Source organism: Arachis duranensis, chromosome 6 (genome assembly GCF_000817695.3).
Source record: "Arachis duranensis cultivar V14167 chromosome 6, aradu.V14167.gnm2.J7QH, whole genome shotgun sequence".
Lineage (NCBI taxonomy): Eukaryota > Viridiplantae > Streptophyta > Magnoliopsida > Fabales > Fabaceae > Arachis > Arachis duranensis.
In genome coordinates, this window is record NC_029777.3 from 75,113,774 (window position 1) to 75,126,334 (window position 12,561).

The following is a 12,561-nucleotide window of genomic DNA, read 5'->3' on the forward strand; positions in this document are numbered from 1 at the left end:
GAGCAAAGACAAAAGCATTCTTGTTGAGGCTGATCCTGAACCTGAAAGGACCTTGAAGCGAAAGCTAAGAGAAGCCAAGGCACAACTCTCTGAAGAAGAACCCATGGCAGCCGAAAACAACAACAATGCCAATAATGCAAGGAGGGTGCTGGGTGACTTTACTGCACCTACTCCCGACTTCTATGGGAGAAGCATCTCTATCCCTGCCATTGGAGCAAACAACTTTGAGCTTAAGCCTCAATTGGTTTCTCTAATGCAACAGAATTGCAAGTTCCATGGACTTCCATTGGAAGATCCTCATCAGTTTTTAGGTGAATTCTTGCAAATCTGTGACACTGTCAAGACTAATGGGGTTGACCCTGAGGTCTACAGACTTATGCTATTCCCTTTTGCTGTAAGAGACAGAGCTAGGACATGGTTGGACTCACAACCTAAAGAAAGCCTGAACTCTTGGGAAAAGCTAGTGTTGGACTCACAATCTAAAGAAAGCCTGAACTCTTGGGAAAAGCTAGTCAATGCCTTCTTGGAAAAGTTCTTTCCACCTCAAAAATTGAGTAAGCTTAGAGTGGAAGTCCAAACCTTCAGACAGAAGGGGGGAGAATCCCTCTATGAAGCTTGGGAAAGATACAAACAATTAATCAGAAAATGTCCCTCTGATATGCTTTCTGAATGGAGCATCATAGGTATTTTCTATGATGGTCTGTCTGAACTGTCCAAGATGTCTTTGGATAGCTCTGCTGGAGGATCCCTTCATCTGAAGAAGACGCCTACAGAAGCTCAAGAACTGATTGAAATGGTTGCAAATAACCAATTCATGTACACTTCTGAAAGGAATCCTGTGAACAATGGGACTAATCAGAAGAAAGGAGTTCTTGAGATTGATACTCTGAATGCCATATTGGCTCAGAACAAGATATTGACTCAGCAAGTCAATTTGACTTCTCAAAGTCTGTCTGGAATGCAAAATGCACCAGACAGTACTAAGGAAGCTTCATCTGAAGAAGAAGCTTATGATCCTGAGAACCCTTCAATGGAAGAGGTGAATTACATGGGAGAACCCTATGGAAACACCTATAATCCTTCATGGAGAAATCATCCAAATCTCTCATGGAAGGATCAACAGAGACCTCAACAAAGTTTCAACAATAATAATGGTGGAAGAAACAGGTTTAGCAATGGCAAGCCTTTTCCATCATCTTCTCAGCAACAGACAGAGAATTCTAAGCAGAACCACTCTGACTTAGCAACCATGGTCTCTGATCTAATCAAAACCACTCAAAGTTTCATGACTGAAACAAGGTCCTCCATTAGAAACTTGGAGGCACATAGAGATGGCAGACAATTCAAGAAAACAAGCTTATGGACTTGTAGAGGATGTTCTGGTAAAAGTTGAAGAGATCACAATTTCGTGCACCAGTTTATCAACATAAAAGAGAGAAAACAAGGAATTAATAAGAGATCAAGACAATTAAGGTATTAAAACAAGGAATTGTGAAGGAAACAAGATGAAATCAAGAAATTACACTTAGATCTAAGAGAATTTAACCTAATCCTAACCTAATTCTAGAGAGAAGAGGGAGCTTCTCTCTCTAGAAAACTAACTAAAGGTTCATCATGACTAACTAAGTGCTCTCCCATTTGCTCTAGCTTGAATTCTGCATGAAATAGCTTCAGGAATGAGTTGGATTTGGGTCTGGGCAGCCCAGAAATCGCCCCTAGTGTTTTGCCTTTAAGTGAGTCACGTGCGAACATCTACGTGTATGCATGGGTCACATGTGGCGTCGCTTGGCAACTTTCTTATCCACATGTACGCGTCATGTACACGTACACGTCGCCATGCAATGTCACTTCCATGCGCGCGCGTCTGTTACGCGTGCGTGTCCATTGATGTATTCCTAATCCTTGTTTCCTCATGCATTCTCTACTTTGTATGCTTTTCTCTTTACTTCTTCCATCTAATACTTGCCTTATGAACCTGAAATCACTAACAAACACATCAAAGCATCAAATGAAATCAAGGTGAGTTAAAATAACCATTTTAAGGGCCTTAAAAGCATGTTTTCGTATTTAATCACCAATTGAAAGAGAATTACAAAACCATGCTATTTCATTGGATAAATGTGGGAAAAGGGTGATAAAATCCTCTAAATTAAGCACAAGATAAACCACAAAATTGGGATTTATCACATATCTCCCTATAAATAACCACTAAAGAGATTCTAAGGGGAGTATAATTATGGTACCTTCGTGGCTTATATGGATTTTTTTCTTCCTTCTTTTGGGTTCCTTTTCCTTTTCCCTAGGTTGGTAAGGCAGGTTTGGCCGTGGAAAACGTTCCCTCAGTCGGGAATTCTCCTCCATGTTGATGTATTTCTTTTTCCTTTCTTGGATATCATTCAGGAAAGCCGGGTGTCGCTTGGATATTAACTGAGAAAATGACCCCTCCTTGAGGCCATTAACTAAGCCCATGATCATAGCTTCAGTGGAAAAATTTTGAATCGCCAGGCATGCCTTGTTGAACCTCTCAATGTAATCTCAAAGGGTTTCTCCGACCTCTTGTTTAACTCCCAATATGCTCGGCGTGTGTTTAGTTTTGTCCTTTTGGATAGAGAATTTGGTCAAAAACTTCCTTGCCAAGTCATTGAAACTAGTTACCGACCTGGGGGTAAGTTATCGAACCACTTCATCACCGTTTTAGTTAAAGTGGTCGGAAAGACTTTGCAACGGGTGGCGTCTGAGGCGTCAGCCTAGTACATCCTGCTTTTGAAGTTGCTGGGATGGTACCTTCGGTCGGTCATTCCATCATAAAGGTACATATCGGGAGTTTTGAAGTTCCTAAGAACTTTGGCCCACATGATCTCTTCCATGAATAGATCTTCTCCATCTAGTGGGCTTTCTTCCCGATTTGTTCGGTTATTCCGATAACGAAGGTTGGCTTCTAACTTCTGGAGTTTTATTCTAGCTCCCTTTGTCGCCTTATTTCCCTCTGCAATTTCCATTCTGCTTCTCGCTGCCATTTAGCTTCATACTTGAGTTGTTCTAGTCGTTCTCGCTGGCCTCGGACTAGACCTAGTATCTTTACTATTTGTGGGGGTTCTTCTTTTTCAGGGTGATGGATTTCCGAATAAATTCGTCTTGGCTGGGGGTTTGTCGATGCCCCTTCCCCATAAGGACCATGCGTTTGGTGTGGTGGAGGTAGTATAATGGCATTACCCTCCGATTGGGGACTCGGATTCAAATTCAGATGCCGTATGACCGTCTTTATACTGATGGTCCGCCATGGTTAAAGGATGAATTCCAGGTCCCCAGCAACGGTGCCAATTTTTCGAGGGTTACCTGAAATGTTGATTCGGGTCTAAACGTGAGGTCTAGATCCCTTTGTATGGCAGCGTCTGACTTGTTGATACTAAAGAGCCGCCTATCCGAGTTCCTCGTGAGGAGGGGATGGTACCTGCAAGAGACTCTGATGCTTAAGTTAGCAAGGGTTTTAAGCAGGTTTTAATAGATTAGAACGTAAATTATACTTGAGGGGTGCTAGTGTATTTATAGTAGAATCAGCACCACTTTTGTTGAAGTAGTCCCATCTTTATTGATGGATAACCGTTCTTTTTATCTTGCGAGTTTGTTATCATCTATTTTTTAGGAGGATAAGAATAGTGAGAGAGATTTGCGGAAGTAGCTACCTGTTTAGATAGGTATAGCTAGACTCCTTTGTCAATGTTCGACCTCTTTAAAGAGGTCGAATACACTTGTGGAGGTCACCTAATATAAACACATACCATTTGTCGCATGCAACATTTGTATTTAGCATAGAAAAATCAATGACATAGGCTAAAACAAAACATTTTCAAATTTTTCAAAACCAAATCTGACCACATAAAATTTGACACTAAAGTAAAAATTCATAAAATTTTAGATGGAACAAAAACAATTTATTTTTTATAATGGAATTGGTATTTGAACAAAGATATTTCTTTATCAAATAAATAAAATTCATCATCTACAAAAGTCTCTTTTTTTCGTATATTTATTTTCTTTTCGGTCCAAACATACTACCTCCTTTTCAAATTCATTATCTATTTTAATTTTTTATTTTTATTGCAAATTAAGTGTCCGTTTTTAACTTCAAGAAGTCATTAATTATTACCTATTATACTACATCTATGATTAAATAGAAAAAGAAAGTTAGAAGAATAAAAATCTAACAAAGAGTAAAAATAAACTAAAAGTATTTTTTTATTTGATTACTTATATTTTTAATAAAATTAATAATGGTCCTAATAAACAAGATTCAGAAAACCGAATCTGTTCTTCAATAGATAGAATCGAAGGTTTAAAGGTTTAAAGGGTTTAATTGATATTATTTATTTAAATTGAACCGAATATAATAAAATAATATATTTATTTAACAAGTAGTATTAGAGTCATTTATAATTTAATTGTAAAAAATATCCAATTTCTATTTTTTTTGATCGATAAACATATATATGTGCACGTCATATATATCACTGGTACTAATGCACGAGCATAAGGATTAATTTTTTTTTGTCAATTATTCTTTATATATATACACGTGTATTATCATGTATTAATATTTATATATATTATTTCATGTTTATAAAAAGCATATTTTGGTCACTGCTTTTCTTTTATATATATATATATAATATTTACGTTCATTGTGACCGTATATGGACTTGACACTTGGTTTTAAAATATAGATGTGTGCTTTTAATTTGGTATAAAATTGATTAATAATTCTTTTTGAGATATAAGCATTATTATGTATATATCACTTATGTGAATATTAATCTACCCAAAAAAGGATTTATATTTGGCCAAGTTAAGTGTACACATTAATAATATTTGAGTAATAGAAAATAATATTCATTATTTATGCAAACAGTAATCGACCCAAAGAAATTTTATTGTTTGGTCAAATAACGAGCATTACACACTTTTGTCTATTTTCTATTAATTATGCGATCAATAATCGACCCAAAGAAAAGTTATTATTTGACCAATTAATAGAAAATATATGTGGTAATAAATAGGTTGCAAAGTTTAAGTTTTCATGTGCACATTCAGTTGGTCCAAAGAAAGGCTTAATATGTGACAGGAATTTTGACAATATTTGATTAATGGAGTGAGAGTATCACTTACAGTTAATTTTTCTATCCAAAGATTGAATATTAATGTTGTTCTAGATATCTCAATATGAATTTTTCTTCCATTATTTAACTAATGTTTATTGCATGTTTTGTTCTAATAAAGAAACTATGGCTTTAGCTACCAATGTTTCTACATAATTAGCAGTATTCCTATGCTGAATGGTTCAAACTTTAAGGTTTGAAAAGATACTGTGGAAATTATCCTCGGTTGTATGGATTTGGATATAGTTCTTTGAGAGGAGAAACCCACTTCCACTCTAGAAAATCTCAATGAGGTTAAAATAGAATCAATCGAATGAGCCTTATGATCATGAAGTGCTCAATTCCTGAGACATTTTGGGGCTTAACTACTGAGGATAAAGATGCTAAACAGTTCCTAAATGATGTTGAAAATTTATTTGCTAAGAATGAAAAGGCGGAGGCAAGTAGCCTTTTGAGCAAACTTGTCTCCATGGGGTATAAAGGTAAAGGGAACATAAGGGAGTACATTATGAGAATTTCTCATCTTGCTTCTAAATTGAAAGCACTAAAGTTAGAGTTGTCTGAAGATTTACTTGTGCATTTCATTTTGATCTCTCTTCCTGCACACTTTATGCAATTCAAAGTGAGTTATAACACTCTGAAGGACACTTGGTCCTTAAATGAGCTTATATCTCAATGCGTGCAAGAAGAAGAGAGGTTGCAGTAAGATAAGACTGAAAGTGATCGCATGGTTTTGATGTGTGGAAGACGATCCAACACAAAACTCACCGGCAAGTGTACCGGGTCGCATCAAGTAATAAAACTCACGGGTGTGAGGTCGATCCCACAGGGATTGAGGGATTGAGCAATTTTAGTTCGGTGGTTAACTCCAAAGACTAGATAGCAAAGTCTAGACCTCAATTGCCTTCCCAGATCCAAGTTCACAAAGCAATTGATAAGAAATTAAAGAAGAAGCAGTAAAGGAAATGTAATTGAACTCAATTATGCAGAAGAGAAATTAAAGAGATCTTGAATGGAGATTGAGACAGAAATTCCTCAATTCTTCACACCCAAGACTCAAACAAGAAAGGTAAAAATTGCTCAAGCAAGAACGAGGAAGAAGAGAGATCAATTCTCCTTCCTAATTCTCTCAATTCTCAGTTCAAAGCTCTCAGAGAAAAATGAACTTTCAAAATGTAAAAATTCTAAAATCAAAAGAAGGGTCAAAAGTCAAAAGTAAAAGTCAAGTCCCTAATTACATCAAACTATCTCCTATTTATACACTTTCTATTCTTGGATTTTGGAATTTGGATGGGCTTTTGATTTGGTGAAGAAATGAATTAAATTGGATTTTTAATCCAATTTTCAGCCCATGAGAAAGTGGCTTCCAGGAGGCTACCCTGCCCTTGTGGAGGGCAGAGCAGGAAATGGTGCGTGCGGCTCATTGCGTGCGTGCTTGGTGTGTGTGATGCTGCAGGATGCTGCCATGCCCTTGTGGAGGGCAGGGCAGAGTTGCCATGGTGCGCCAGATGCTGCCCGTGCGCGCTGCTGCTGGCCGAGACTCCCTTGGTGCGTGCCAATCTTGTGCGCTGGCCGTGCACCACAAAATGCTGCCTTGCCCTTGCGGAGGGCAGGGCAATGTTACCAATGGTGAGGTTCCAAGTTCGAAACTTGGTAGAGGCACACACTGCTTCTTTTCCTTGGTTTTCTTGGCACCAAAGTAACGCCTAGATCCTTGCTTCCCCAAGGTGCTATGTTCGATTCTTGGAGATTGAAAACAAGCCAATTTTGGCTTGTTTTCCTTGTATTTGAGCACTACTTCCTTCCCCTCTTGCCCTTGGGTTCGAAACCCATGGGTAACACTAGGAGAGCAATTTCCTTTGAATTTTTCTTGGATGAAGCCCGATATTGCTCTTGAGGAGGGCAGGGCAGAATTTTTGCTTCCTTTGGTCTTTGGCATAGAATTGTGCTCCACTCTTATTGTGGGCAGGGCAGTGATATTTTGGAGGCTTGGTTTATCATGCTGCTCTCTTGGAGAGCAGTGTGCTCTTATGGAGAGTAGTGTTGCTTCCTCCTTCATTGTTGCGCCACACTTCTCCTTCGTTCACCACACCATTTTCTTCCTTTGGCCACACTTCTTAAGCCACGTTTTTCTTCTTTTCTTCTTTTCTTCACCTACAAGAAATCAAAACAACCAATCAAAGTATCACTAAATTCACAAGGTTTATAAATCATCAAAAATCAATTAATTTTAGCCCAAACCTCATGATTTAGCATCAATTAAATGGTGGTTGTTTGATTTAAAGAAGTTATGCATTTTCATTCCAAATTACTTACTTAGGATGCAAGAAAGTGCATAAATACTAGTGAAACTAGTGAAATTAGCTTGAAAAATGGGTATATGATGACTTGTCATCACAACACCAAACTTAAATCTTGCTTGTCCCCAAGCAAGCATCAAAACTAAGAGAAAATGAAATGAACAAGAAGAGCAATTATATCCTTATTAGGCATATAACAGAACTTGATTTATGGAGTTTTTATGCAGATAATGACAACCCAAGTTATTGTTTGCTGTTACATAATATACATTTTTCCTCAAAGGCTTACTAAACTTGCTGTTATAAGATTTACTCTTTAATTACTCCCTTGCTAACTTTTCTTTTCTCATGTTGCTTAACAAGCTTATTATTCTTTGAAGGCTCGGTGTCTAATGTTGCAGTAGTAGCCTTTGGCTTTATTTTTACTCAACATCTTTCACCACAGACACATGGCTCACTATTTCCTCCTAGGATCATTGATGCCCAGCATCTCTTTGGATAACTAAATGTTCTGTATCTAAGTTGCTCTTTATTGTGGACTTTCAATTGGTCATCCCAAATCAGTTGATCTAAGTGACCGGGTTTTGAAATACCCCTCAGAATTTACTTATCCAAGCATATCCTAGTACAAGAACACCATAGGCATGTGTCCTAGGGTCCAAGCTATTGGTGTCCAGCCTTTATTCTTTGTTTTTCTTGCCACATTGGCTTTTTCTTCTTCCTTTTCTTTCTGTTTTATTTTTGTTCTCAAGGGATTTTTTTCTTTACTGATAAGAACCTTTATAACAGCAAGCTAGTTCACACTTCAATGAAAATGATACTATGTAGCAATTATTTCATGAGTTATACATTTGATCAGACATATTCACCACCATTAATTTCCATTCTAACTTATGCAACATTGAATATTTACTTTCTAATTCAAACAATTCTCTTTTATTCAAGCATATGGGAAACAAAACAAAATTTAAGCTGAGTGATGAACAACAAGCATTATGCAGATCAACATACTTAATCAAACAACTTCACTTGACACTAAATAAACACTTTAGCAAGACATATAATGGTTCTCATGTTCAAAACAATCCACAGCAGCAAGGATTAAGTTTAGATACAACCTTTGAAGTTGCAGCCCTTCGATTCTTCCTTCTATTGTGTTTTCTTTGAGTTAAGATGCACAATATCTTCAATTGTTGACTCATGTCCTGCATAATTCTCAAAGTTGCTTGCTTCTCAAGCCAAGTTAACCATATGTGAAACCTTGTGTCCTTGCTAAAGGTTATGGAATTAAAGCTAGAAAGCCTGTCCTTGCTAAAGGTTAATGAAATTAAAGCTAGAAAGTAGTTAAATAGTTGGATAATTTGTTTGATTGCTTAGAGCTCGCATCATGCAAGAGGTGAGAATGTTCGTTTAAATGAGATTTTGGTGGAACACCAAACTTAGATTCCTCCATTCTCCCTTAAATTGTTTTGGTGTACAACACCAAACTTAGCTCCTTGCAATCCATACCAATTATTCAACATTTTTATTGAAAAAGCTATGAAAGAAAACTACCTCAGGTTGGGTTGCCTCCCAACAAGCGCTCTTTTACTGTCACTAGCTTGACATCTTCTGTTTTTACTTCAAGAAGGAATTAGGTTCTGAACCTCTTTTTTCTTGTCCCATTGTCCTCCTAGGTATAGCTTTGCTCTGTGACCATTGGCTGTGAATCGACTCTTTGTTGCTTCGTCTAGCAATTCAATACTCCCATAAGGAAAGACCTTAGTTACCAAATATGGACCAGTCCACTTAGATTTAAGCTTGCCAGGGAATATCTTTAGTCGTGAGTTGTACAAGAGTACTTGTTGCCCAGGTCTGAATTCTTTCTTCAAGATCTTCCTGTCATGCCACCTCTTGGCTTTTTCCTTGTATATCTTGGTATTTTCATAGGCTTCTAGCCTAAATTCATCCAGCTCATTTAACTGCAACATCCTTTTCTCCCCTGCTGCTTCAGAGTCAAGGTTTAGAAGTTTAGTAGCCCAAAAGGCTTTGTGTTCAAGCTCTACAGGGAGATGACAAGGTTTGCCATATAATAGCTGAAAGGGGGACTTCCCAATGGGAGTTTTGAAAGCTGTCCTGTACGCCCAGAGTGCATCTTCCAATTTCCTAGCCCAATCCTTTCTTGTGCTTCCTACTGTTTTCTCTAGGATTTTCTTCAATTCTCTGTTTGCTAATTCAGCCTGCCCATTAGTCTTAGGGTGATATGGTGTGGATACTTTATGAATAACTCCATATTTATGAAGAAGTTTCTCCATTTGTTTGTTACAAAAATGACCACCACCATCACTAATAAGACCATTGGGTACTCCATATCTAGTGAAAATGTGCTTCTTAAGGAATTGAAGGACAATTTGTGCATCACAGGTAGTTGTGGCTATGGCTTCCACCCACTTTGAAACATACTCCACTGCTACCAAGATATATCTGAAAGAATAGGAAGGGGGAAAGGGTCCCATGAAATCTATGCCCCATAGATCAAATAATTCTAATTCCAAAATAAAATTCTGTGGTATCTCATTCCTTTTTGTCAATCCTCCTACTCTCTGGCACTCATTACATTGGTGGACAAACTCTCTGGCATCTTTGAAGATAGTTGGCCAATAGAAACCACTTTGCAATATCTTTGCAGCTGTTCTTTCTGGACCAAAATGTCCACCATAAGCCGAGCCATGGCAATGCCACAATATATCTCTTATTTCACTCTCAGGGACACATCTCCTAATTATACCATCAGAACATCTTTTGAACAGAAAAGTTTCATCCCACAAGAACGTCCTCGCTTCATTGATTAGCTTCTTCACTTGTTGCTTAGTGAATTCTTGAGGTATCTTCCTCCCCACTTTGTAGTTTGCTATGTCAGAAAATCGCGGTATTTGTTGAACCAGCAAAAGGTGTTCATCTGGGAAGTTTTCATTCACAGGTTGTGAGGTTTCTTGAATTGTTTCTTGTGGCAGCCTTGACAAATGGTCAGCAACTCGGTTTTCAGTACCTTTCCTGTCCCTTACCTCAATGTCAAACTCCTGTAGGAGTAGTATCCACCTGATAAGTCTTGGTTTAGCATCCTGCTTTGACATCAAATACTTGAGGGCAGCATGGTCAGTATAAACCACAATTTTAGATCCTATCAAGTATGGTCTAAACTTATCAAATGCATAAACTACAGCTAACAATTCCTTCTCTGTTGTGGTGTAATTTTTTTGAGCCTCATCAACACCTTACTTGCATAATATATGACATGATGCAAGTTTCCCTTTTTTTGTCCAAGTACAGCACCAATTGCAATATCACTTGCATCACACATGAGTTCAAAGGGTAATTCCCAATCCGGGGGTGTGATAATTGGTGCTGTTGTGAGTTTGTGTTTTAAAGTTTCAAAGGTGTGCTGGCAGTTTTCATCAAAAATAAAAGGATTATCAATCACTAACAGATTACTCAAAGGTTTGGCTATTTTAGAAAAGTCCTTGATAAACCTTCTATAAAATCCTGCATGTCCCAAGAAACTTCTAACAGATTTCACATTAGTTGGTGAAGGGAGCTTCTCTATAATTTTCACCTTTGCCTTGTCAACCTCTATCCCTTTTCTTAAAACTTTATGACCAAGAACAATCCCCTCAGGCACCATGAAATGACACTTTTCCCAGTTCAAAACCAAATTAGTCTCTTGGCACCGTTTCAAGACAAGAGTTAGATGTTTCAGGCAGCACTACAAGAAAAAGGCGCATTTGTAACAAAAAATATTGTTACAAAACGTCGAAATTTTGAAACAAAAGTTTTTTGTAACAAAAAAAGGGTCCATTGCAGTAAGTCCCGTTACAAAAAGTTTTTGTAACGAAAAATAGAACTGTTACAATTCAATATCATATTTTGTAACAATTTTTTCTGATACAAAAAACTAGAAGCCGTTACAAAAGTGGTAACAAATTTTGATCTTGAAGGTATTTTTCGTGACAGTCAATTTTTTTCCTATCAAAAAATTTTGTTACAAAATGTAACATGATTTTATAACATTTTTTTCTTTTGTTACGAAAGCAAATTAATTATTTTGTAACAACTTTTTTTATTACAAATTACATGCATAATTTACTAAATTATTTTTTAATTAACTAATATATTAACTATTTTACTAAACAAGTCTACATTTATATAATATGTAAAAACATACATAATTCAAACATGCCTTATTTATCTAACATTGTTTTAAAACAAAATAACATTAGTGAGTACATTGATTAGTTCTACAAGTTATATGTCTTGCTCAAGTTCAACCAAAAGTTAAAAGTTCTAACATAGATTAGTGTCTCTATGAATCAAAATATTCTTGAGCCCTCAAGGTAGCATGTGGTCACCATTTTAGCACTCTGTAAATAAGAAAAACCGAAACAAAAAGTTAGGTGCATACTCAAAAGTTCCTTAAGTTAAAAAAGTTTCTAAATTTTCAAAACAAGCAAGTTTGTATTCACTTCTCAACAATTCAAAATGCCAAAATAAGTGATACATATGTATGTGTAGAGCACATAATCAAGTAAATATCAATCACAAGTAAGTGGCATAAATTAAAACAATTTGGTGTTGACTAAGTTAGAAACATAAAGAAACATGTAAGCCAAAGAACATTCAAACACCAAATTCCAATGAAGCATAAAAGTCACAAGGTTGAGACAAGACTTGAAAAATTCATGCCCTATGTGACTTAAGGTAAATTAGGCATGAATAAAATAAATCAAATTAGCCACATTGGTAGAAAGAAATCTTCAACCTTGTGAGAGCATGCAAAAGAGGATCTCTTTTTAAAAGAATTTCAAGTTCGTGTTCAATTTGAAAATTCACTTGAACTATTCAATGCATAGGAGTAATTTAGTATGAAAAAAAGGGCAAAGAATGTTAGAGGCATGACCATAACTTGCAAAGAAATATCTTAAGGCAATCAGAAATCATGTAGCAAACAAGGGTCTATTTTGACACAGAAATTCGTCAAATAGAACTTGTTTGCTCAAACAACACAATGCAGTTTAATTGATCAACCAAATAGGACAACAACCAAATAGTGAATAACAAAACCCGAAGCTTCC

At 36.7% G+C, this 12,561-nt stretch overlaps 1 protein-coding gene and 1 non-coding gene across 2 annotated transcripts; one reads left to right on the forward strand and one right to left on the reverse strand.

The window, feature by feature from the left end:
- Positions 1-556: 556 nt before the first annotated feature.
- Positions 557-664, reverse strand: LOC127740460 (small nucleolar RNA R71). The gene has a single exon (XR_008001136.1). It is a non-coding gene; the product is annotated as a small nucleolar RNA R71 (small nucleolar RNA).
- A 4,817-nt stretch (positions 665-5,481) lies between these two features.
- On the forward strand, positions 5,482-5,859 carry LOC107494116 (uncharacterized). The gene has a single exon (XM_016115145.1). The coding sequence runs from the start codon at positions 5,482-5,484 to the stop codon at positions 5,857-5,859; it is 378 nt and encodes a 125-aa protein (XP_015970631.1).
- The last annotated feature ends 6,702 nt before the right edge of the window (positions 5,860-12,561 follow it).